The sequence below is a fragment of the Anolis carolinensis genome, chromosome 2, assembly GCF_035594765.1.
Source record: "Anolis carolinensis isolate JA03-04 chromosome 2, rAnoCar3.1.pri, whole genome shotgun sequence".
Taxonomy (NCBI): Eukaryota; Metazoa; Chordata; class Lepidosauria; order Squamata; family Dactyloidae; genus Anolis; species Anolis carolinensis.
In genome coordinates, this window is record NC_085842.1 from 180,229,644 (window position 1) to 180,256,224 (window position 26,581).

At 43.3% G+C, this 26,581-nt stretch overlaps 1 protein-coding gene across 3 annotated transcripts in view; it reads left to right on the plus strand.

The window, feature by feature from the left end:
- The first annotated feature begins 1,426 nt into the window (after positions 1-1,426).
- Positions 1,427-26,581, plus strand: part of g6pd (glucose-6-phosphate dehydrogenase) — a 42,204-nt gene continuing 17,049 nt past the window's right edge. The window contains exons 1-2 of one of the 3 annotated variants that reach the window (XM_003216911.3): positions 1,427-1,572; positions 6,341-6,495. In XM_003216911.3, the coding sequence (XP_003216959.2) occupies positions 1,509-1,572; positions 6,341-6,495 (219 nt within the window). In that variant the 5' untranslated portion in view covers positions 1,427-1,508. Of the gene's footprint in view, positions 1,690-1,837; positions 1,926-6,340; positions 6,496-26,581 lie in introns of those variants that run through there. The other 2 variants (XM_008103931.3, XM_062971231.1) reach the window with 2 other exon arrangements.

Genomic DNA, 26,581 nt, shown 5'->3' on the forward strand with positions numbered 1-26,581 from the left:
AGGGCAGCAGAAAACAAGCTTGCTCCCTCCTCCCTATGACTTCCCTTCATGTATTTGTACATGGCTATGATGTCTCCTCTCAGCCTTCTCTTCTGCAGGCTAAACATGCCTAGTTCTTTAAGCCGCTCCTCATAGGGCTTGTTCTCTGAACTCCCTACCCAAGGATATTAGAGCAACCCCCTCTTTCCTGATCTTCCGCAAGAAAGTAAAAAGATGTGGCTCTGTGAGAACCTGTGCAATAAACAAGCAGATATGGAATGACATGTTATGACTATAGGATTATGTGCTCAATTATGATTGTAAGGTTTTTAAATGCTTTTAATTGTTTTACTTGATTATATTATTCTTTTAAATATCTTTTTAATGTCGTATTGTTGTCAAGGCATCAAATAGCTGCCTTTTATGTAAAGCCACCTTGAGTCCCCTTCGGGGTAGAGAAAGGTGGGATAGAAATATTGTAAATAAATACATTTTCATGGTTTCCTCCTTTTTGTTGAAATTGTCCACATGCTTGCGGATTTCAGTGGCTTCTCTGTGTAGTCTGACATTGTAGTTGTTGGAGTGGGCCAACATTTCTGTGGTCTCATATAATATGCTGCGTCCAGGTTGGTTCATCATGTGCTCTGCTATGGCTGACTTTTCTGGTTGCAGATTTGATACCATTATGATTTTTTTTTTGTTAGGAGTAACTTGAGAAACTGCAAGTCACTTCTGGTGTGAAAGAATTGGCTATCTGCAAAGACGTTGCCCAGGGGACGCCTGGATGTTTGATGTTTTGACCATCCTTGTAGGAGGCTTCTCTCATGTCCCCACATGGAGCTGGAGCTGATAGAGGGAGCTCATCCACATTCTCCCCGGGTTGGATTTGAACTGGCAATCTTCAGGTCAGCAACCCAACTTTCAAGTCAGCAGTCCTTCCGGCACCGCGCCATCGGGGGCTCCACCACTATGAATTGCCATGGCTCAATGTTTTGGAATCACAGTGGAGTTTTTCAACGTTTTGGGCCTATGAATTGCCATGGCCTAATGTTTTGGAATCACAGTGGAGTTTTGCAATGTTCTGGGCCTTCGCTGCCCAAAGTGCCAAGGAAAGTACAGCTCCCGTACTAGCTAACTCCTCAGGGCCCTTCCACACAGCTGAATAAAATCCCATATTATCTGCTTTGAACTGGAATATATGGCAGTGTGGACTCAGATAACCCAGTTCAAAACAGATATTGTGGGATTTTCTGTCTTGATATTCTGGGATATAGGACTGTGTGGAAGAGACCTCAGTATCTGGATGCTGCACTCAAAGGAAGGTAAGGAGGAAACACAAGAGCCGCGCCTGCGTTGCATAAGTGAAGGTTCGGAGAAGAGGGGGGCGGGGCCCAAAGGGCTTTGGCGGCTTCCTATTGGCCCTGGGCCTCTTGGAGCTGAACGCGCCGGCAGCTCCGATTGGGCGTGGTTTGGAGCCGGTGCTGTCGGGCGGGGAGAGTGTCAGCGCCGGAGGGCAGAAGGGGCGGGGAATGGGGAGCCGCGCGAGCGTGAGGGGAGAGCGCCTCGGGGAGCGGACGCAAGGAGAAGAAGCGGGTGAGCCAATGGGAGAGTCCGGGGAAGGGGTTGAGGAAGTTACCCGGATGTACGCCCCCTCCCCTTTGGAAATGGGACCCTTAAGGCAGGGCTACCTGTCTCTCCCTGTGGAAAGTGGTGAGGAAGAGGGTCAAGCCCGGGGGAATGAACTTGCATCTCCCACGAGGGCTGGAAGGGGGATTCAAAGGGCGCATCTACACTGCAGTTTGAGACCCAATTGAACTGCCCTGGCTCAAGGCCTTCTGTGGTAGAATCCCAGGCGTCTACACAGCCTTGAGCCATGGCGGTGAAGAGGGTGAGCCTGCACAACAAGTGCCATGGCTCAAGGCTATGGGATCTTATGAGATGTAATGGTGAGGTATCATCAGCACTCTTTGGCAGAACATTACCGTATTATTATTATGTTTATTTGGGTGGCTGTGAGTTTTCCAGGCCGTATGGTCATATTCCAGAAGCATTCTCTCCTGACGTTTCGCCCACATCTGTGGCAGGCATCCTCAGAGGTTGTGAGGTATATTGGAAACTAAGCAAGGGAGGTTTATATATCTGTGGAATGTCCAGGGTGGGAGAAAGAACTCTTTGTCTGTGTTGTTGAAGGCTTTCATGGCCGGGATCACAGGGTTGTTGTATGTCTTTCGGGCTGTGTGGCCATGTTCCAGAAGTATTCTCTCCTGATGTTTCGCCCACATCTATGGCCGGCATCCTCAGAGGTTGTGAGGTATGGATAAACTAAGTAAGGAAAGGAAAGAATATATATCTGTGTAGAGTCCAGGGTGTGGCAAGAGTCCTTTGTCACTGGGAAGCCAGCATTAATGTTTCAGTTAATCACCCTAATTAGCATTAGAAAGGTTTTTGTCTCTTGCCTGGGGGCATCCTTTGTTCAGTCATTAACTGTCCTTTGCCCTCAGAGTGTTGGTTCCCATCTACTGTTTTGATTTTAGAGTTTTGTAATACTGGTAGCCAGATTTTGTTCATTTTCATGGTTTCCTCCTTTCTGTTGAAGTTGTCCACATGCTTGTGGATTTCAATGGCTTCTCTGTGTAGTCTGACATAATAGTTGTTGGAATGGTCCAAAAACCTTTCCAATGCTAATTAGAGTGATTAACTGAAACATTAATGCTGGCTTTCCAGTGACAAAGGACTCTTGACACACCCTGGACTCTACACAGATATATATATTCTTTCCTTTCCTTACTTAGTTTATCCATACCTCACAACCTCTGAGGATGCCTGCCATAGATGTGGGCGAAACGTCAGGAGAGAATACTTCTGGAACATGGCCACACAGCCCGAAAGACATACAACAACTCTTTGTCTGTTGGAGGCCAGTGTAAATGTTGTAATTAATCACCTTGATTAGCATTAATGACCTTGCAACCCTGGACCTTTAGGAGAGAATGCTTCTGGAACATGGCCATACAGCCCGGAAAACTCACAGCAACCCAGTGATTCTGGCCATGAAAACCTTCAACAAGACATTATATTTAATGTGTTGTCGAAGGCTTTCATGGCTGGGATCACAGGGTTGTTGTATGTTTTCCGGGCTGTATGGCCATGTTCTAGAAGTATTCTCTCCTGACGTTTCACCCACATCTATGGCAGGCATCCTCAGAGGTTGTGAGGCATGGAGAAACTAGGCAAGGAAGGTTAATATATATCTGTGGAGAGTACAGGGTGTAAGAAGAGTTCTTTGTCAGTTAGAAGCCAGCGTGAATGTTGCAGTAAATCACCCTAATTAGCATTGGAAAGGTTTGTCTCTTGCCTGGAGGGCATCCTTTGTTCAGAGTCATTAGCTGTCCCTGGAGCTCCTCTGCCCTCAGAGTGTTGCTTCCCATCTACTGTTCTGATTTTTGAGTTTTTTAATACTGGTAGCCAGATTTTGTTATAATTATTTATACCCTGCTTTATCTCCCCAAAGGCGACTCAAGAGGCTCAAGAAGAGCCTCAAGACTTTTAAAAATCCCAACTGCTATGGTTCCATAACACAGTGGTTCTCAGCCTGGGGTCTCCAGATGTTTTTGGCCTTCAACTCCCAGACATCCTAACAGCTGGTAAACTGGCTAGGAATTCTGCGAGTTGTAGGCCAAAAACACTTGGGGACCCCAGATTGAGAACCACTACATAAACCATTCAATCTACAGTGTAGATCAGGATGAGCAAACTTTGGCCCTTTGGGTGTTTTGGACTGCAACTCCCACCACTCCTAACAGCTGGTAGGCTGTTAGGAATTGTGGGAGTTGGAGTCCAAAACACCCAAAGAGCCAAAGTTTGCCCATTCCTGGTGTAGATGCACCCTTGCACTGAGAAATGTGGGGAGGAACAGCTCCCTTCCCCCTGGCTCTGAGGCTGGATCTACACTGCCCTTTATCCCAGGATCTGATCCCAAATGATCTGCTTTGAACTAGATTATATGAGCCTACACTTCCAGATAATAGGGGATCAGATCCTGGGATATAGGGCAGTGTAGATCCAGCTTGAGTTTGGAGTGAACTCGCGCTGGGCGTGTGGACAGCGCATTGTAGGTCAGGAGGTTTCTCTGCCCCAGTGTAGGAGCCCAAGGCCAGCCCTGAATGACTGGCCAAAATGCTGCAGTTCCTTCCTTGTCTCATTAGCTTCCCCTTTCTTTTCCCTTGGCAACTCTTGTTTATGCACTCCTGCACCTTCCTACCTTATGCATGTCTGAAAAAATCCTTTTCCTTCTAAGCTGTTGATTCGTCTTAGAGGTAGAGTGTGCAAAAGTGAGCATTTTGGACTACAGATTATCTGGAAATATGATAGCCATGTATAAATATGTGAGGGGAAGTCATAGGGAGGGGGAGCAAACTTGTTTTCTGCTGCCCTGGAGGCCAGGACGTGGAACAATGGCTTTAAGCTACAGGAAAGGAGATTCCACCTGAACATTAGGAAGAACTTCCTCACTGTGAGAGCTGTTCAGCAGTGGAACTCTCTGCCTCAGTGTGGTGGAGGCTCCTTCTTTGGAGGCTTTTAATCAGAGGCTGGATGGCCTTCTGTTGGGGGTGTTTTGAATGTGATTTTCTTGCTTATTGGCAGAGGGTTGGACTGGGTGGCCCACGAGGTCTCTTCCAAGTCTAGGATTCTATGATTGTACAATTATTAAAGGTAAAGGTTTCCCCTGACATTAAGTCCAATCATGTCTGACTCTGAGGGTTGGTGCTCATCTCCATTTCTAAGCCGAAGAGCCGGCATTGTCAGTAGACACCTCCATGGTCATGTGGCCAGCATGACTGCATGGAGCGCCGTTACCTTCCCGCCGGACTGGTACCTATTGATCTACTCACATTGGCATGTTTTCGAACTACTAGGTTGGCAGAAGCTGGAGCTAACAGCAGTCGCTCCCACCACTCCCAGGGTTTGAACCTGGGACCTTTCAGTCTGCAAGTTCAGCAGCTCAGTACTTTAACACACTTCGCCATTGGGGCTCCCAAGTACAATTATTACTAGGGTTTATTTGTTAGTGTTAGTTGGCAGGGGTGGAGGGAGTTAATGGGGTCATGGGAGTGAGAGTATTTTATGTTTTTTTTTGTATTGGGATTCTTTTGATTATTCTTTTCTTGCATGGCAAGGGGTTGGACAAGATGGCGCATGTGATCTCTTCCAACTCCTATTATTCAATGATTCCTCTGTTTGCATGTTTTTTATTTGAGTGCCTGTCTTTGTTCAATTCTTTAAATTTGTCTGAAAAAATCTCATAAAATATTAATTTAAAAGAAAGAATACTTGGCAAATGATCATCATGGAATATATGGTCCATTATGTGTTTTTTAAAAGCTTGTCAGGAAAATCGAATAAAATGTCAATTAACAGAAGAATATTGACTGATGGCCATCTAGGAATATGTAGCCCCAAAAAGTCACTTTTCCCGCTTCGGCTGCTGACTTCTTCGGGATACAGGCAGTCCTTGAGTTACAAACATCTGACTTACAAATAACACATAGTTAAAAATGGGGTGAGGCAACAAGAAGTGAGAAAAATCTTCCCCTCGGAAGGGAAATTTATTTCTGAAAGAGTTATTATCATGAGGAAAAGGTGTCTACTGAAGCATTATCTCCAATCCTTGCTTCCACAACAAGCCAAGTTTTTCAAAATTCAATTATCACAGGAAAAGAAAGTGAGGTGAAGTCTTCTGGACAGGGACACAGACAGCAAAACCCTTCCCTATGCCACCCAAAGCTTATAGATAGACAGACAGACAGATAGATAGATAGTATAGAGTTGTACTTAAAAACATACCTGTACAGACTTACATACAAATTCAACTTAAAAACAAACCTACAGAACCTATCTTGTTTGTAACTTGGGGGCTGCTTGTACATTCAAGGCTATATTTTCAGAACATTTGCCTTTTTTCTTCTTTGCATCCCCTCTTTTTTCCCTACTTTCTTTTTTTGGGTTGTCCTTTAAAAAATAATTTGTATGTAAGGTGTTCCAAAAGGGCCTTTTTAAGATGAAGGATAGAGGGTTTTTTATTTAAAAAATCTATTCATAAAAACATTACCAAAAATAAACATTTTTGTGCCGCTTCCTCTTGAAACGCCTTGGCACAAGCTAAGCAGAGCAGTCTTGCAAGTTAAGACTTGTGCCTTGGAGACTGATGAGGCATTGCTGCCCACCCCCTAGCTGATGCTACCTGTGCCATGGAAGGTGAGCTGCTCACCTGGGCAGCACCTTCCTCGAGGGTTGGGCAGGGAGGGCAGACAGGGCAAGCAGTAGGGTGGAGCCTCACCTGGCCCGCCTTTTTTCTCCCCAGGAAACAACAAAGCTGCCAACATGAGTCGGAGTCCTCGCCAACCGCAGGAGGAGCTTACCCAAGCAGACATCTGTGGGATGCTGCGAGAGGAGCTGTGCCAGGGCAATGACTTCCTCAAGTCATACACCCACATCTTCATCATCTTGGGGGCTTCGGTGAGTTTCCTCCTTCTGAGCTGGGCTGGGCTTCATGGAAAATGGGCACGAGTCTGAGACCCCATCTTAGGGCAGAGGTCAGAGATATGTGGCCCTCCAGTTGTTAGACTCCAATATCTATGCCCAGATATTGATGAATTGCATTTCAAAAATAACTAGGAGGCTAAACAATTTCTGTCACTGTTTCAGGTTTGGTATCTTGAATTGTTTTGCTTTACAAATTATCCATCATATATTAAGAAAACCAGCATGGTGTAGTGGTTCAAGCGTTGGATGACAACTCTAGAAACCAGGGTTTGAATCCTCGCTCAGCAGTGAAATGCACTGGGGGCGCTTCCAGATAGGCCCTATATGCCAGGATCTGACCCCAGGTTTTCTGTTTATCCCAGATTATCTGGCAGTGCGGACTCATATAATCCAGTTTCAAACAGAAAACCTGGGATCAGATCCTGGGATATAGGGTCTGTCTGGAAGGGTCCTGGGTGACTTTAGGTAAGTCACACTCTTTTGGCCTCAGAGGACGGCACTGACAAATCTCTTCTGAAGAAATCTTGCCAATAAATCCCTGTGATAGATTTCCTTTAAAGTCGCCATCACAACAGAGTGTATTAGAGCTTAAACACTGCTCCCCACAGTGAGGGAATCTGGGTGACAAAGGGCCCTTACACACAGCCATATAATCTAGAATATCAAAGCAGATAATCCACAATATCTGCTTTGAACTGGATTATCTGAGTCCACACATATAATCCAGTTCAATGTGGATTGTATACAGCTGTGTAGAATGGGGCTAGAGTGGCTATGTAGTCACCTATTAAAACTATGTCCTTTTAAATGATAGGCTCAGAATGGGTGGTGGAGGCTTGAAAAACAAAGAATTTCCCTTTGACTGGATCGTATGTATCAAGGCGATCGAGATGGGTTCCCAGCTTCATGTCATTAATGGTATTAATGTTAATTTCTTATCCTTAGGTCTGAGGTGCTTTTCTATTTGAGATGCTCAGAGTATCTCATGTTCAGTTTATTTGGAGTTTGTACTCTGTTAGTCAGCAGAACAATAGGCAGAGAAAAATAAGTAGTCAGACATTTGACATGAAAAGGTTGCCGCAGAATGTAATTTCTATTTTGACTCACTAGCATTTATAATTATGTTTCAAGTGTTTGAGTCACTCTAAGCTAGTACAAGAGCATCTCTTTCTTCCCTCTCTCCCTTTATTTCTCCCTCTTTCACTCATCTTAATGGGAAAAAACAACCCTGAATGGTTTGGATTGTACCCTGAATATTCAAAACAAAAGCTGAATCATTTGATAGAACGGATATTGCATTCATGTAGTTAGGTTTAGATATGGTTATAGATTTCTACCATACAGTATTAGGAACATTGTATTATTTGGCAAGGAGTTCAGAAAATATCATTTCCTCTAGAAGTGAGAAATTTGATGGGCTCTTTAAGGACAGAATTTTATAGGTTATGGGGCTGCTGTTGAAAATAGCATATTTGTAACATGTTTTCCTCCTTAAATGTAGGCTCGTTTACTTTGTGCTCTTACGACTATATATATTTCCCTGTTAGCAACACCAAACTATATAGGAGGCACAGAGGTATGTGATCATGTTACATGGGAGAGTTACACGTTACAGAGGATGTATTCGTATCTGACAGTAAGACATGGTAAATGAGGAATGACAAAAAATGGCTTTTTTCTCCATTTGAAATTCCTGTTTTTCACATCCGTTTTTCCAGCTCCTGTTTTATGGTGGGCAAGAAAAGAAACAAGTCAGGCAAGCCATCATTCAGGTGTTACAGCAAGGCATACTTCAAACAAAGGCCATAAACAGATTATAGATTGTCGAAGGCTTTCATGGCCAGAATCACTGGATTGCTGTGAATTTTCCAGGCTGTATGGCCATGATCCAGAAGCATTCTCTCCTGACATTTTACCCACATCTATGGCAGGCATTCTCAGAGATTGTGACCTCACAACCTCTAAGGATGCCTGCCATAGATGTGGACGACACGTCAGGAGAGAATGCTTCTGGACTATGGCCATACAGCCTGGAAAACTCACAACAACCCAGATTATAGATTCATATAATGGTGTATGGCTGCTTAACAAACTGTAACTAGTTGTCAGAGGTGGTTGAAAAGCTCAATAAAGCAGATTACATTAAGGTGTTCATGTAAAGGGACATGGTTGGCAGGAAGAAATTAACTTTTCCTAGGCAGACTCTAGTTACAGAGAATTATCTTTTACATTTCATTCCTCCATATAGCTCTTTCCTATTTTACTCTGTTGATCTGTCTTTTGTCCCACTCCTACTTCCTTTTGTTATCACTGTGGTACCCAAACTAGCATCTTCCTGCCAAGTGCTGGGTTACTCAGTGATGTATGCTTTGTACCTAGTGACAGGATGCTGGTATGGCCTGAATACCTACAACAGGTTGAACAAGCATGCTGCCCCGAAGCAACCATGATTTGCCTTCCTTCCATTTGTGTCAGTGTCTCCTTGAGGTTAGGCAATCCCGCTCCGCACAGTGTGTAATCCGTCTTCCTTCTGGTCAAAGGGTAAGGGTGTTTCTGAGCATGCTTGAGGGGGTAGGTAGCTAATCCTGAGATATCTTCTTGGGGTTTAGTAATGTGTCAGTAATCTTGTGCCAGTGAAGATCAGCCTAAAGAAGCTTGGATCCCTGCAGGGCTTTGTTTAGTATTTTTTGTAATTGCAAACAGTTCTCTGCAGACAATGTGGAAATTTTTATCTGATGGGGAGCAATTCATGTGGAAATACCAACCTATTACACTCACAAAATTGTGGAGGTGAGAATGTGCTCTTGAGTCATTTCCTGCATTGTATATTTGTGTAATCTGATTTGCATTCATAAGTAGGGCCACATGTGGTTTTAAATATGAGACACAGTAAAGAAATTGAATAGGTACCATCTTATCAGAATAAAGTTCAGTAGCATTCCAGAGATCACTATAAAATACAGATTTAGGTACTATTTTCATTGTGTCCTGTGGAGGCTGTCAAAGAAGATGTGGACTATCTTTAATGTTAAAAGACAGATACTGAAGCTTAAGAGGAGTCCTTCGATGGGCTACAGATTGAAAATCCTGTTTTAAGTTTTATTTTTTGGGGTGTGTAGGCAGTAGTTTTTTAATGCCAAGTGAAATGCACTTTGTACATAGTCAGAAGTATTTAACATGAATCATATTTATTGTGACATTTCTGATTAATGAAAGGAACAGGTCAGAAATTAGAGGGGTGACTTAAGTTGGAATGGCTGAGAGATAAGAGGTGAAGTCTCAAAACAAAGACCTGCGACAGGTAGTATTTTGTGGCGTTTAATTAAAATAGCTTTGCTTTTCCTTTACTCTTATGTATGTCAGTGACGTCTAGATTATAGGCTTAAAGCAGTCTGACACCACTTTAACTGCCATGGCTCATTGATATGGAATTGTGGAAGTTGTAGTTTGGTGAAGCACCGGCACTCTTTGGTAGAGAAGGCTAAAGACCAAATAAAACTTGTTCCATAGCATTTAGACACAGCAGGTTGTAAAATTGCATTAATTCTATAGTGTATATGCATATGTTGTAAAAATGTGTCCACATAGAGCTGCTCCTAATCTTATAAATTATCAACTATAAATGGAGGCACATTGTATAGAATATTTTTTTCCATGTCAGCACCGACTTGAGAAACTGCAAATCGCTTCTGGTGTGAGAGAATTAGCTGTCTACAAGGACATTGCCCAGGGGTTGCCTGGATGTTTTTTTGATGTTTTTACCATCCTTGTGGGAGGCTTCTCTCATGTCCTCGCATGGAGCTGGAGCTGATAGAGGGAGCTCATCCACACTTTCCCCAAGTTGGATTTGAACCGGCAACCTTCAGGTTAGCAACCCAACCTTCAAGTCATCAGTCCTGCCGGCACAAGGGTTTAACCTACTGCGCCATTGGGGGCTTCTGTATAGAATATGAATGCATTAGTGTTCCCTGCCCCTTACACTATCTCTGTTGTTTTTTTAGTGTTTTATCTTCCTCTCTCCTCCTGTAGTGGCATAACCTTCAAGAGGTTGGGCCACTCTTTGATTGGTTCCACTTCACCACAAGCAGAAAGAACAAGTTGCTCACTGTATGTAAGTGGAGGCAGGGAGCTAGCTTTAGCAAAAGCAGAAACACCAGCATTTGCTGAGTCATTGGAGAGGAAAGTGTGGTATTTTGTTAAGGTGAGAAAGGGAAGACACTAGCCCTCCCTGGTCCTCCGTCAACAGATACATGTGCTTCCACGGAGCTTATAACTGGAATAACAGGTACTTGTCCTTGGGTAAAAAGCATCTTTGAAAGCAACTGGCTAGTTGAGTCAAAGCAAAGTGCTTGCAAATTCTGATAAATAAAGGGAAACAATCTGCCTTTGTATTGCCACTAAACTACATGGACTAACATGGAATTGTTATAATATTATACCCAATATCAAGTGCAGTACTGTACTGTAAACAATACTTTTCAAATGAAGCATTTCCTGATTTGGAGGAATGCTGTGCTCTTATCCAGGACTGTAACTTACTTCTTACTAAAATAATAAGCATATATTTAGCTCAAATCATTTCACCCTTCTACACTGCCCTATATTCCAGGATCTAATCCCAGATTTTCTCCTTATCCCACCTGGGATCAGATTCTGGAATATAAGGATAGCGTAGAAGAGGCCTGATGGCCCTTCCACACTGCCCCTATATCCCAGAAACTGATCCCGGGTTATTTGTTTTAAACTGGATTATATATATCCCCACTACCAGAAAACTGGGATAAGCAGATAATCTGAGATCAGATCCTGGGATATAGGGCAGTGTGAAAGGTGCCTGAGAAGGCTCACATGATCGAATGCTGAATTCACATAAGCATACATACACGCACATGTGGATGATTTCTGTGTAAAGAAAGTCCATACGTAAGGAAGAAGGCTAAACTAGAATGCTTTGCCCTGACTTGCTAGTGTTCTATATGCCATAAAATCAATTGCCAGAAGCATTGAATTTTTATTTTGGCAAAATTATCTTGTGGCAACCAAGTTGCTGTAGCTTTGTATCATCTTTTTTTAAGGGTGTGGACTGCTACCAAAATAATAATAATAATGATGATGATGATGATGATGATGCTATATTTTTAAATCCCACCACCATCTCCCCAAAGGGACTCAGGGCGGCCAACATGGGGCCAAGACCAAGGACAAAATATAAACTAGACTAGCTGTGCCCAGCCACGCGTTGCTGTGGCTAGGACTTTATTTTTCTTTTCTTTTTGTTGTATGAACGTAGAGGCGTGGATGAGAGGTTGTGCTGTCAATTTTCGATGTTGTGGGGTGTTTAGTTTAGTTGTTTTGTCCGGTGCCGTGATTCCATTACCCATATATATATATATATATATATATATAGATTAAAAGCACATATAAACAGTATCAACAAACAGATAAAATAAAACAGATTAAAACACAATAAAACAATATAACTGTCACAATAAAATAATATGTTAAAATGACGTATGGCAACACCAGCACTAATGGTCAAAATGGGGAGGGGGCGGTCAAGACAAAGTGCCAATATGTATAGTTATGGGACCTTTTATAAAATGATTCCATTCAAGAGTACTGATCCTTCAAATTACAAAACTTTCACAATAAGCACCATGTTGGATTTCCCCTTAAGAGAAGCACCTGGTCCCTATTTTAACAGAGAATTATTCTTGTATTTTCCTTCAAGTGGTAAAATAATTTAGCATTGGATGTAATCATTACTGGGATTGCTGATTTGACAACTATATCTTGCATACGATAGGGCTGTGATCAACTTAATAAAGGCTTAGGACAACTTTCTTTTAATCAATTAAAATGTAATTTACATAATACTCAGAACTTAACAAAGTTAGATACAGGTTTAGCATCCCTTATTTGCTATTCCAAAATCCAGAAGACTTAAAAAAATGAAATTGTCCACATGGATGGCCAAGATAGTGACACTTTTGCTTTCTGATGCTGCAGTGTACACATACTTAATTTCATGCACGAAATTATGAAAATCATTGTATAAAATTACCCATAGGCTATTTGTATAAGGTATATGTGAAACAAATGGATTTCATGTATGGATTTCGATACTGTCTTCTAGATATCTCATTATGCAATAGAGGTATTCCAAAATCTGAACTCCAAAATCTCCTAGTCTTAAACATTTTAGATCAGGGATACTTAATCTGTACTTATCACTTAATCTTACCACTCTTTATTAAGAGGTTATATTTAATATTTATATTTTGTGTTCTTATTCCTATTTTATTGTATCATACAAGGACTAAATAGCAAATAAACAATCAGGCTAACTGATTAAAATTGGCCACTTCCCCTAATTAGCAATTAAACCGATTAAAGCTTGCAGCCCTGGTATTTGGCAGCTGAACTTCAGAGCAGGCTCTTACTAGGGAACTATGCAAAAGCTGCAGTGACCAGCAAGCTAAGCTGCTGGTGGCCATCCAGGAGCTTCTTAGTGAAGGAATTAGAGAGGTTCGCTGACCTGTGTGGGCAATGACTACACCTACAAGTGGAGTTACACATATACCCTATTCAGCCACAAACCTCATGTGGCCTCGATGTTTCACACCCTTTTCACCTGGGTCACGGCTGACTTATCAGTGTTTGCATTAGATAAAAAGCTATCTTCCCTGGATAGAGATAGGTAAAGCTGGAGGTTTCTACATGTCACTCCACCTCTAGCGAGGGCAGTAGAGTGTGGTGAGAGCAAAAAGACAAGCCTTGTACATCCGTGTTGCATTGGGGGTCAGGAAAGGCCTTGAATGTTTCAAGATCCATTGGCAGCCAAAAGGGATAAAAGATGGGCTAAGAAGCTGTAGCAATCCACTTTTACACCTGAGAACCAAAGCTTCTTCCAAAACAGTAAAAAATTAGTCATAATAAAATTCTAAAGACAATTAAAAGCAGATAAAATATTATATTTGTACATATAATAAAAGTGAAAAATGTGTATGTGGAGGTGTCCACTTACACAGACAGCCTCCCACCTCCACAAACAGCTATAGTTTCCACTGAGCAGGAGACACCCATGGCCCTCCTTCCACTGACATGCAGGTTACAGTGAGTGCCATGAACATATAGCCCAAACCCTGCCCGTGTCCTCCACAAACACCATTCTGCCCCACCCACCCACCCAAGTGAAGGCTTTCATGCGGGGACTATTTCACCCCAGATGTTCTGTTTTTCCTCCAGAATGCACATCCCAGGGTTCCTTAATTTGCATGACCCACCCACTGCCTCTCCCGTAACCCTTTCCTACCCTTTCCTATGGCACACAGGATCAGCAACTGAACAAGAGATTTGGGGAGAATTCATCATGATTTACAGGAGTTCTACTCGACCTACATCCAGAGAGCACAGTTAACCCAACCAATGAAGGATCTCGACCAAACTTGCCATGGATAATGGGACTTGCAGTACCTTCACTGGTACTGTGACCCCCACTGACAATGGACTTGGACCAGACTTGGCACAGAGAAGCCCAATGACGAACTGAAAATACTGCAGGTGTTAGTGGAAATGGACCTTGATTTTGGGAATTATAGTTCACCTGCATCCAGAAAGCACTGAACCCAGCTGACATTCGATCTGGACCAAACTTGGCACACAAACCCAACATGGCCAACTGTGCATACAGACCTGGTTTGCGGGTGATTGACCTCGGATCTGGGAGTTGTAGTCCATCTTTATCCAGAGAGCCCTGAACCCAGCAGATGCCGGATCTGGCCTAAACTTGGCACATAGACCCAATATGGCCAGTTGTGAATACTGACAGGGTTTGGGGGTGATTGCCATGGGAATTTGGAAGTTGTAGTTCAACCTTATGCAGTGCTGAACCCAGCCAACAACGGATCTGGACGAAACTTCAGTGATATTACCAAAACAAACTATGCTTTCTTCTAATAACTCGGGCACTGCTGGGTTCCCAAGCTAATGAATAAATATGAGCTTATAACCAAGGTGAAAGAAGAAAGTGAAAAAGCTAGGTTCAGTTAACCATCAAAAAACTAAGATTATGGCAACCAGACTGATTGATAACTGGCAAATAGAGGGAGAAAATGTGGAGGCAGTGACAGACTTTATATTTCTAGGTGCAAGGATTACTGCAGATGCAGACTGCAGCCAGGAAATCAGAAGACGTTTACTTCTTGGGAGGAGAGCAATGACCAACCTCGATAAAATAGTGAAGAGTAGAGACATCACACTGGCAACGAAAGTCCGTATAGTTAAAGCAATGGTATTCCCTGTAGTAACCTATGGCTGGACCATAAGGATGGCTGAGCGAAGTAAGATAGACGCTTTTGAACTGTGGTGTTGAAGGAAAATCCTGAGAGTGCCTTGGACCGCAAGAAGATCCAACCAGTGGATACTCCAGGAAATAATGCTCGGCTGCTCATTGGAGGAAAGGATATTAGAGGCAAAGATGAAGTACTTTGGCCATATAATGAGAAGACAGGAAAGCTTGGAGAAGATGATGATGCTGGGGAAAATGGAAGGAAAAAAGGAAAAGGGGCCGACCAAGGGCAAGATGGATGGATGGTATCCTTGAAGTGACTGGCTTGACCTTGAAGGAACTGGGGTGGCTATGGCTAACAGGGAGCTCTGGCGTGGGCTGGTCCATGAGGTCACCAAGACTCGGAAGTGACTGAGCAAATAAACAATATATATATAGTTAGAGAGGATACAATTCTTCTTTCTGCTCTTCCTCTTCTTTTATTATCTGCCTTTCCTCATGTCTCAAGACAGAGCACAATTCTAACACATCACCACAAAGACATATAATAAAATGCATCTATTAAATCACACTTCTATAGCCCCATAAAAAACTTTCCTGCTTAAACGTTAAAAACTTTCCTGAGTAGTAATGTCTTCATCTGTCTAATGGGGTAGATAATTTTGGCCCCTTCTACACTGCCATATCATCCAGATTACCAAAGCAGATAATCCAGGTTATCTGCTTTGAACTGGATTATATGAGTCTATACTGCCATACAATTCACTTCAAAGCAGATAATCTGGATTTTATTTGGCAGTGTAGAAGGGACCTTTGTCTCATTAGGAGGGATTGGAACAGCGTGCTTTGGTGGCATGGTTTGGGACTCGGTGGGTGGGTGGAAGTAAAAGTAGCAAATATCTCCCCAGACCCACAGTGTAAAGAGTACAAATATATTATGGGAGAGATACGTGCAGGTTATTGTAAAGTTGGAAGCAAATCTGCTTCCTCCAAACGATAGATCTCTTTAGTGCAGCTTTATGCAGTGGTTTGCCTCAGGTTGCTCCACCGTGTGCCCGTGCCACTGCCCCATTCCACAGGCTTTTTTGTGGGGCATATCAATATATTTTTAAAAGAGTGCTATCCATCCCTTTGACAGATAACAGCTTTGGACTGCCGTTGCCAGGAACAGTTGGTTGAAGATCCACATTAAGTGAGGAAACAGACAAATCTGGCTGATTTAGGACAGTGTTACCCAAATTCTGGGCTTCAAAGGTGTAGTTTTACAAGACATTTAGCCTGCACTGGCAAACAGTTCTGGCACCTTTCCAAACCATAAGTGCCCGGATTCTATAGCATTGAGCCATGGCAGTTAAAGTGGTTTCAAACTGCCTTAATTCTAAAGTATAGATTGATCCATAGAGAAAAGATTGCACAGAGATAGGAAAAAACTGTAAAAGAGACAGGGAATTCAGCCTGAATAGTCTTTTGTGGACCGTAAATGATTGAGTTCAGTGGTTAATATGTTATCTAAATGTGCCTTAATATACCTTTTACTTGATTCTTCTTTTTCAACTGTCTGACTTCCTGTTAAGTGTGATAGATAATCTCTTGCCCTTACCATAATAAACCCAAAGAGCAACACATGCACTGGTCCACATTGTGTTGTTCAGTATGAAGAAAATACACAACTGGAGCCTTTTTAAGTGCACTGTGTTCAAAGTACACTTTTACCATGCTTTTCCAAAGGCCTAAGCGTCCAATTGGGAATAGGATTAAGAGGGAAGAGTGGGAAAGATGAGTTTATTTTTTTTTTCTTTCGTGTCAAAAGCATTGCATAATAAATAAATTTAAAAGTGATAAAATAAAGGAATCACAAACAGCTAAATAGTTTTGGACCAAAAGCGGGCAACAGCAATCGCATTGTCCGTAGCTTTAAAAAACTCCTCCTCTGTGCATGAGGCAGGGCATTGTGGGCAAGCATACATATGAGGAGTTGTTTGTTCAGCTCCGTAGTCACACAAGATGGAAGATTCCTCCAGGTAGTGCCATCTTACCAGGTTGTCTTTTGATCTGCCCACTGCGCATATCAGTCTGTTTAGGGACTTCTAAATTGCCCATTCTTGGTTTGCCCCTGGAGGCAGACCCTCGTGGGGGGCCATCCAGTTGGGATTGCCAGGTTTAGCTGCCCAGAGGGACACCTTTGCTGTTGCTGGGGGAACATCAAGAGGAGTGGTGGTTCTCATGAAGCTCCTCCTTGACTTGACTCTACTGGGAGGAGGCTGATGCAGTGGGTGGCTTTCACAATGTTCAAACTTGTCATAGGCTGCCGTAAGGTCCACAAAAACTGTTCCCGTAATGCAGCCTTTCTCATAACCTTCCTCGATATGCTCAGTTACATGAAGAATTTGACCTGTACAGTTTTTCCCTGGTCTGAAACCTGCTTGTTGTGCAATAAGCTTAGGTTCGATGACAGGTCCTAATTGATTTAATAGCACCTTCTCATATCCTTTATATAGATGACATAAGGGAGAGATTGGTCGGTAGTTCCTGGCATTGGAGGCATCTTTACCAGGTTTTATAATGGCGATGATCTTAGTTTTCCTTCATACTCTGGGAATCTGTTTGTATGCCAAGCATTGATTGTAGAATTTCAAAAGCCAATTTTCAGCTTTTGGGAAAGATGAGTGACAGGAGACTAAACGTTGGAACTGTGAGGTTAGCCTGGAGAGAGTATCTGTCCAAATACAAGGTGGTATGAAAAGGATATTATGCTTCCTACCAGAAGGGTCACTTCCATGATCAAAAGTAAAGTGGAGGTGTATTTGGGTGTTCATTAATACCAGTAGGATGTGAGAAAGGTATAACCCATTGAGTGAATCCTAGTAGGGAAAATATTTCACCTATTTTTCCTATTTTGATGAGTTTCTTTTAATGTGAATGGGAACTTATAGAGGGGAGGATTTTCTGTGGCTTCTATTCTACTTTTCTCTAATTTGCAAGAGGGAGGGGGGCTCTTTAGATGTTTTCCAACGATGGACCAAAGAGTGTTGGTCCTGAACTGCTTTTATGGACACAGAAAATGTAGTTCGACATTTTAAAAAGACCAAAGATGCAAGAGAGGGAAGATATTGAGGGGACTTTGCCCTTGTCTTATGTTTCCAAGTCAGGATCGATGAGTGCCAGGGATGCAAAGCCCATCTGCAGGGGACAGAAAATGTTCTAGGCAGGGTATTGCTGCATAGCTGTGCACTCACTGAATTGGCTTCACTCGGATGTGTCTGTATATGTTTCATACCACTGAATGTAAACATAAGCAGTTGCCAATGCCGGTTTGAACTCAACTCAAATTTTGATTCATTTTATCTAAACCAATCCTCTTCTCCGTGCTTACAGGGAATGACACAAGTGATCTTTGTGAAAATAGGATGTTGTGTAAGAGATGCAACAACTCTTTGTGCAGTAAAATTAGAGAGGGCAGGAGTAATTCATATCCCCTCGTAAATCCAGATCAGGGCGGGCTGGGACTTGTCTGAATAGAGAGGGATTAATCTGTTGCAGGTTACACGGTTGACATAACACAATAGAGCAAATAGGGAGTTTCCTTTGGGGGCGGGTTGGTCTTGCCCTGCAACTGGGTGATATGGCATTTTTAGATGGCACTTTGCTTGGTAGATGAAGTGAAGAAGCAGTGCATGTAGAGTGCAGCAGAACATTTCAAACACTTGGCCTTAATGGGGAGAGGTTGTCCATTGTACTCCAGGCAGCAAAATATGTACACTGAATTGGTACTGCTTTGTGTGCTACTGATGCACAAGTGGTTCTGTTTCAATTTTTGCTGTCAGTTTTAGTAGTGATGGCTGGCCTTACATCAAACCAGTGCTTGGTGGAATGGAAGTTTAGAAACCCTCCTGTCAGCTGTTCAGATGTGAAACATGGGATTCATTGAAAGGGAGTTTGAGCCCCCTTCTAGACTGCCATAAAATTCAGTTCAGAGCAGATAATCTGGATTTTATATGGCAGTGTAGAAGGGGCCTTGTGTGATGTTCTCTTTCCATTGTAATGAATACGTGATTGCATTTAACCATCTGGAAGGACACAACCGTAAACTTGAAATAAATTTATGTTAATTTTTTTTGTGTAGCCATCTATGTGCTCCAGTAGAGTTTTCCGTAATCCCTTTTGTTGCAAATTCACATAGGAAAATATTTTTGATTCTCCTCCCATGGCAAATTGTATTCCGTTGTGATTTAACACCTGCTAGTAATGTACTTGGTGCTTTATTTCCACTGAATCTTGTTGATCTTCCAGTCATTTCCCTTTTCAATTTTTTCTGCATGCAATCATATTCGAAGTCCTGGTGTTCAAAATCACTATCCATCAGTCTTTTCAGACTTCTACTACAAAGTTTGGTACCACCTACAGTATAAGTTTGGAAGTGCATTATATATGATCAGTGTAGACCAGGCATGGGCAAACTTTGGCCCTTGAGATGTTATTGACTACAATTCCCACAATTCCTAACAGCCTACTGGAGTTGTGGGAATTAAAGTTCAAAACACTTAGAGGGCTGAAGTTTGCCCATGTCTGGTGTAAACTCATATAATGCAGTTGAACTGCATTGAGCTGCATTAAATGAGTTTACACCGATCATATAATGCAGTTTCAAACTAAATTATATGTTTACTAGCTGTGCCCGGCCACGTGTTGTTGTGGCGAAGTATGGTGGTATGGGAAATAAAGTATTGAGGAATTGGTGGTAGTCAAGGTAAAGGGTAAAGGTTTTCCCCTGACATTAAGTCCAGTCGTGTCTGACTCTGGGGGTTGGTGCTCATCTCCATTTCTAAGCCGAAGAGCTGCCGTTGTCCGTAGACTCCTCCAAGATCATGTGGCATGACTGCATGGAGCGCGCCATTATCTTCCCGCCAGAGCAGTAGCTATTCATCTACTCTCATTTGCATGTTTTTGAACTTCAGGGTTGGTAGAAGTTGGGGCTAACAGTGGGGGCTCTCTCCACTCCCCCAATTGAAACCTGCGACCTTTCGGTCCAGAAGTTTAGCAGCTCAGCGGTTTAACATGCTGCGCCATCAGGGATATTATTTGCTAAAGGTTGTGAATATACAATATTTCTGATTGGTTTTTTTTGTCTGTTGGAGGCAAGTATGAATGCTGCAATTAGGCAAAATGATTAGCATGTAATGGCCTTGCAGCTTTAAAGCCTGGCTGATTCCTCCATGAGTGAACTTTTTGTTGCGAGGTGTTCGCTGGCCCTGATTGTTTCCTGTCTGGAATTCCCTTGTTTTCAGAGTGGTGTTCTTTGCGATATTTTATGTGCCTCTATTGTCTGTGGCCTTCAGAAAACAGAGATTTTGCCAGAGTTTGGTGCTGGGAATACTTTTTGGAAGGTGTTAGGTGGCCCTGATTGTTTCCTGCATGGAATTACCCTGTTTTCAGAGTGTTGTTCTTTATTTAGTGTTCTGATTTTAGAGATTGTATTGTTCTGTTTTATTTTAGTGTTTTTGAATACTTGGAGCCAGGTTGTATTCATTTTCACGGTTCACAGCAACACAACAACAACAACAACAATAATAGTAATGATAGTAATAATGATGACTTTGGTAATACACAGTGCTTCACTCCCTTCTCAGCTTCCTTTCTGGAAGAATTCTTTCTTGGGAGGTGTTAGCTGGCCCTGATTGTTTCTTTTGTGGAATTCCCAATTTCCCTGCTTTCCGAGTGTTGTTCTTTATTTACTGTCCTGGTTTTAGAGATTATATTGTTCTGTATTATTCTACCACAGTAAGTATTTCATATTACAATAGAATCTCACTTATCCAATATTCGCTTATCCAATGTTCTGGATTATCGAACGCAATGTGCCTTTTAGTAGTAAATGTTTTTGTAGTCAGTATTTTAAATTCATTGTGATATTTTGGTGGTAAATTTGTAAATACAGTAATTACTACATAGCATTACTGCGGATGGAACTACTTTTTCTGTCTAATTTGTTGTATAACGTGATGTTTTGGTGTTTAATTTGAATAACGATTACCTAATTTGATGTTTAATCGGCTTTTCCTGAATCGCTTCTTATTATCCAGCATATTCACTTATCCAACGTTCTGCAGGCCTGTTTATGTTGGATAAGTGAGAGTGTACTGTATATTTATAATCTTATTGTCAGGCTCACTTCAAAGGACCAGTCTGAACGCAGATCAAAGATAGCTGCTCTCAAATCCAATCTTTATTGAAGAATACATGACTTTGGAAAAGTCGAGAATGACCTAATGTTTACATACATTCAATTTTATCACTTCTGATGCAACGTAATACCACACGCAAATATCATCATCAAATCCCACCCCCTGGATCACATTACTACCATTCCCACACTATATCAATTATAATTGTTTATACTTTCAACCCTGAGTTCCCAGGCTCATTTTATCTTCTCCCGCCAGGTGCTTGCAGGGTTATTTATGTTATGTTATGAAGCCAGATTCAGGGCTTGGAAATTCAGCCCTGGGATTTGGCTCCATGACATGGCGCCCTCGTTTTCTTCGTCCTCCTCTTCGGTTCTTCTTTCATCATAATCCTGAAACAAATCAAACAATAACTCTATGTGTCCATTTTGTCCAAAGTCCCCATGTATTTTTTCAGCAAGCTGCGATGGAATACTGGGTGTATTTTTCCTAAACTTTTTGGCAATGCCAACTGGAAAGTTACTTCATTGATAACACCCTGTATTCTGAATGGTCCAATATATTTGGGGCCCAATTTTCTCGAAGGTAGCCCCAATTTGATGTTTTGGGTACTTAACCACACTAGATCTCCTTTATCCAGTTTATCGCCTTCCACCCTCTTTCTGTCTGCGAACGCTTTATACATTTTGTGTGCTTCCTTTAAGGATGCAGTCACTTGACTCCAGCATTCTAGCATTTGCGTTTTCCATTTCCCTGCCTCTGTTTCCTCATTCTCTGTCCATCTTGGCAACTGGGGCAAAGGCTGTATTTCATACCCGTAAACCACTTCAAAGGGGGTTTTATTTGTTGCTGAATGTATAGTCGAATTAAAAGCTAGTTCTGCAAAAGCCAACCACCTAGACCAGTCATTTTGTCTCATGTTAGAGTACATTCGAAGGAACTGCCCAAGTGTCTGCTGAGTACGTTCTACCGCCCCGTTTGTCATGGGGTGAAAAGCAGAACTTAGACTCCTTTCTGCTCCTAGCATTTCCAAGAATTTTTCCCAAAATTTTGCTGTGAATTGTACTCCTCTGTCACTGACCACTCTACTGGGACATCCATGCAGTTTGTAAATGTGGTTTATGTACAATTCAGCTAGTTTCTCGGCTGATGGTAGTTTCGTCAGTGCTATAAAGTGGGCCTGTTTAGAAAACAGGTCTAATACTGTCCAAATATAACGATGTCCTTTGCTAACCAGTAGTTCCCCCACAAAGTCCATAGCTACACATTCCCAAGGTCTGGTAGGTTCTGCTACTGTTTGTAATAATCCCATTGGCTTCCCTCCTCTCGATTTATTTCTGGCACAATCATCACATTGAACAACATGATTCTTTATGTCCTTCCTCATCCCTGGCCACCAGCAATGTTTTGCTATTGCCTTGGTTGTTTTTGTAATTCCTGTATGACCAGCGCTCTGGTTATTGTGAAAACGATGCAAAATCTTAATCCTTAATGTTGCTGGGATATACAGTTTCTTGTTCACAAACCAAAATCCCCCCTTCTGCTCCCCCTTTTCTGCGTTGGATGTGATCCACTGATCTCCATCATAAGACTGTTTCAGTTCGTTTCCCCAATTATCTTCCCCGTCGAGTTCAACAATAGCAGTGTTCTCCTTTTGGGTTTGCGCTCTTGTCCTGACAGCTAAGCCCCATTGTTTATCAGAGAATATTGTTCCCTCTTTTGCTGTGGTTATGCCTCCGTGTTGAGGCATGCGTGAAAGAGCATCTGCCAAGACATTCTGCTTCCCTTGAAAAAACTTTAATTGGAAATCGAACCTGCTGAAGTATTGCGCCCATCTAATTTGTTTGGGGGACAATTTTCTAGGAGACTTTAAATACTGGAGGTTCTTATGGTCAGACCAAATTTCAAACGGGATTCCGCTTCCTTCGAGGAAGTGTCGCCAGCATTCTAAGGCTTTTAATATGGCTAATGCCTCTTTTTCCCATATTGGCCAACATTTTTCAGTTTCGCTGAACTTCCGGGACAAATATCCGCAGGGTTTTAAGTTCCCATTTTGATCTTTTTGCAATAGTACTGCCCCGTACGCACAGTCTGAGGCATCGCAATGGATTATGAAAGGGCTCCTGATATCGGGGTGTTTTAGGATGGGTCCTTCTGTGAAGCATTCTTTTAGGGTTTCAAATGCCTTTTGGCATTCTGGCGTCCAACCCAGTTTGGCGCCAGGAGCTTTTACTTTTGCTGTCTCCCCTTTCCCTTTTGTTTTTAAAAGTTCAGTAAGGGGTGCGGTTATTTGCGCGAAGCCTTTTATGAAGGATCTATAAAAATTTGCAAACCCCAGAAATGATTGCAATTGCCTCCTTGTTTGAGGCACTCCCCATTCTTTCACATCTGATACTTTAGCTGGATCCATAGCTAACCCTTCTGGAGATATCCGATACCCCAGAAAGTCAATTTGAGTTTTATTAAATTCACATTTGGACAGTTTTGCGTACAGCTTTGCTTCTCTTAGTCTCTGCAAAACTTCCCGGACCAATTTTACGTGCTTTTCCTTATCTTCGCTCACAATCAAGATATCATCAAGAAATATGAATACCCCTCTGTACAACAATGGGTGTAGTATTTCATTTATAAGCTGCATAAAGCAACCGCCTCCATTTTTTAATCCGAAAGGTAAAATTTTATATTCAAAATGGCCGAATGCGCAGGAAAATGCAGTTTTCCAAGTATCCTCCAGTTTAATTCTTAATTTATGATATGCTTCAATTAAATCCAGTTTGGTAAATATGCTCCCTTTCTTCAATACGGTAATTAAATCCTTTACTAAGGGCATAGGGTATTTATTGTCCTTAGTAATTGCATTTAAATTTCGATAATCAATGCACAATCTTAGGGAGTTGTCTTTCTTTCTCCTAAATAACACTGGGGCCCCGAGAGGCGAATTGGATGGCTTAATGAAGCCTCGCGCCAGGTTTTTATCGATATATTTCCTCAATTCCTCCTTCTCCTGCACAGACATGGGATACACTTTTGGTTTTGGTAAGTTTGCTCCTGGGGTTATTTCAATTTCTACTTCTATATTCCTTTTGGGAGGTAATTTACTGGCCTCTTTCTGATTGAAAACATCCACAAAGTCTCTGTATTCAGGTGGCAATAGCTGTGGGTCTATCTCATCTGCTTCATCTCCCTCGTCCTCCTCTTCTGCAATTTTGCTTATCTCCCATTGCGTCTGCTGTTCTTTAAATGCTAGGCTCTTTCCTCTCCAATCTACTTCAGGATTTGCCTGTTCGAGCCATGGTATCCCTAATATTACGTGGTATGTGGCAATAGGGGCTATCACAAAGGATATTCTTCCTTCCCATTTGCCTATTTTACATGGGACCCCCCGTATTTCCTTTGTTGATACTTCCCCAGCAGCGACTGATCCATCTAGCTGCGAAAATGCAATTGGGGAGTCAAGCGCCATCTGCTGACATTTCAGCGCTCCTGCTAATTCCGGAGTTATAATGTTTCTAGAACAACCACAATCCACAAATGCCTTGCAGGTGGCCCGATTCTCTAGCCCCGAGAGGCAGATTGGCACTACTATCATGCGTTTGTCCCGACTCACCAGTTTTTCTGAAGATTCTGGGGCTTGCACCTCCTCTTCCGCACGCCTCCCGGTTGCTGGCTTGGGCTTTGGGGGTTTTGGCGGCCCCCCCTTCCGGGCCCAGCATTCTGCTGCTCGATGGCCCGTCTTCCCACATACAAAGCATCCCGGTTTAGGTTTGTTGTCGTCTCCTCTGGAGGGAATCCCCGGCCTCCCTCCGGGTCTTTCCTGCTTCCTCGTTTCTCCTCGACCTCTCGCCACCGGTCTTTGCTGGCCGCCGCTGCTCCTGAAGCGCTTTACTTGGGCTAGGGTGGATTCAACGCGCCCCGCTAGTTGAATCCATCCCTGGAGTGTTTCGGGGTCATCTCTGTGCGCTGCCCAGCTGAAAATCTCGGGGCGTAGTCCCTCTTTAAATAATTCCACTTTGGTCACTTCAGACCACTCTGGTACCCTTTCCGCGAGGTGGAGGAATTCCTCTGCGTACTCGGGCACCGTTTTGTCCCTCTGCTTTATTCCTTTCAGCTGGTCTCGAGCCCTCAATTGCTCTAGCCGGTCTCTGAACCGGTTTTCCAGTGCGGCGAGGAAGCGGGGCACTGACCTCAGGCATGGGTCGCGTCTGGCATGTAGTTGCACATACCAGCTGGCTGCTCCTCGCTTTAGTGTGTTGCCGATGGCTCGAACCCTGCTTGCTTCGGAGGGGAATGTGTGTGCATTGTCTTCCATGTATCCTCTGATGCTAATTAGAAAAAAGTTCAGTTCATCTGATTCCCCTCCGTATTCTAGTTTGAGATCTTCCCTTCTTGGCATCCATTCTGCGGCCCGTTGATGCTGTCTGGGAGGCATGGGGAAGGGTTGCATCGGGTTTCCCCGGGCGGCCCCTTGGAACACGCCGCGCCCCACTCCGGTGGTCATTCTGCGCGGCTCCCGAAATTCTGCCGCCGCTGTCGGCCCTTCCACCCATCCGCATACTGGCCTCGCTGTAGCCCCCGCATCTCGCCTTTCCTCGTCGTACGGCACATCCTCCTCCTCTTCCTGGATCTCCCGCTCCTCTCCGCCTTCGTCTGCAAATCCACTGGACCCGATCCCTGGCCCCAGTGGTCTTTCCACCCCGACGCCCATTCGGGGGGTTGGGAGCTCTGTTGGAGATGGCGGCCTCAGAGTTCCCAGAGCTCGCTGGCGCTCCACTTCGCGTGCCATTCTGTCTCGGAATTCCAGCTCCTGCCAGTATTCCTCGTCTCCCTCGTCCCTTGCCGCCACGGGACTCTGCGTTGATGCTCGCTGGCCCCTCTGGCTCCAATCTCCTTCTTTACTTGGCTCTCTCTCGGCGCCATATCGGATGGGCTCCTTTTGGAGATTCTCTTCCAATAGTGGCACCAACCTCCCCACGGTTTCCGACAGCCTGGATAAATTAGTTTCCAGGATGGATAACCGCAGGGCCACGGTCTCCGGCATACTTCCTCCAGATCCCCAACTGGTTTCTGCAGCCGCAGAGACGCCTCTTCCTCCCCTGGGAATCCTCTGGGTCACGCCGTTCGGCCTGGGGTACCCCGTAGAGGAAGCTATGGCTTGCAGCGTCTCTTCTCTCTTCGGCCGGGCCCCTTGCGAAGGCCTCCCTGCTCCATTTGGGCTTTGATCTCCTTCTTCACTCATTATCACTTCACTGCGAATTCCGCAGGAGGGTGAGAACGGGATTCTCGACTTAAATGTCAGGCTCACTTCAAAGGACCAGTCTGAACGCAGATCAAAGATAGCTGCTCTCAAATCCAATCTTTATTGAAGAATACATGACTTTGGAAAAGTCGAGAATGACCTAATGTTTACATACATTCAATTTTATCACTTCTGATGCAACGTAATACCACACGCAAATATCATCATCAAATCCCACCCCCTGGATCACATTACTACCATTCCCACACTATATCAATTATAATTGTTTATACTTTCAACCCTGAGTTCCCAGGCTCATTTTATCTTCTCCCGCCAGGTGCTTGCAGGGTT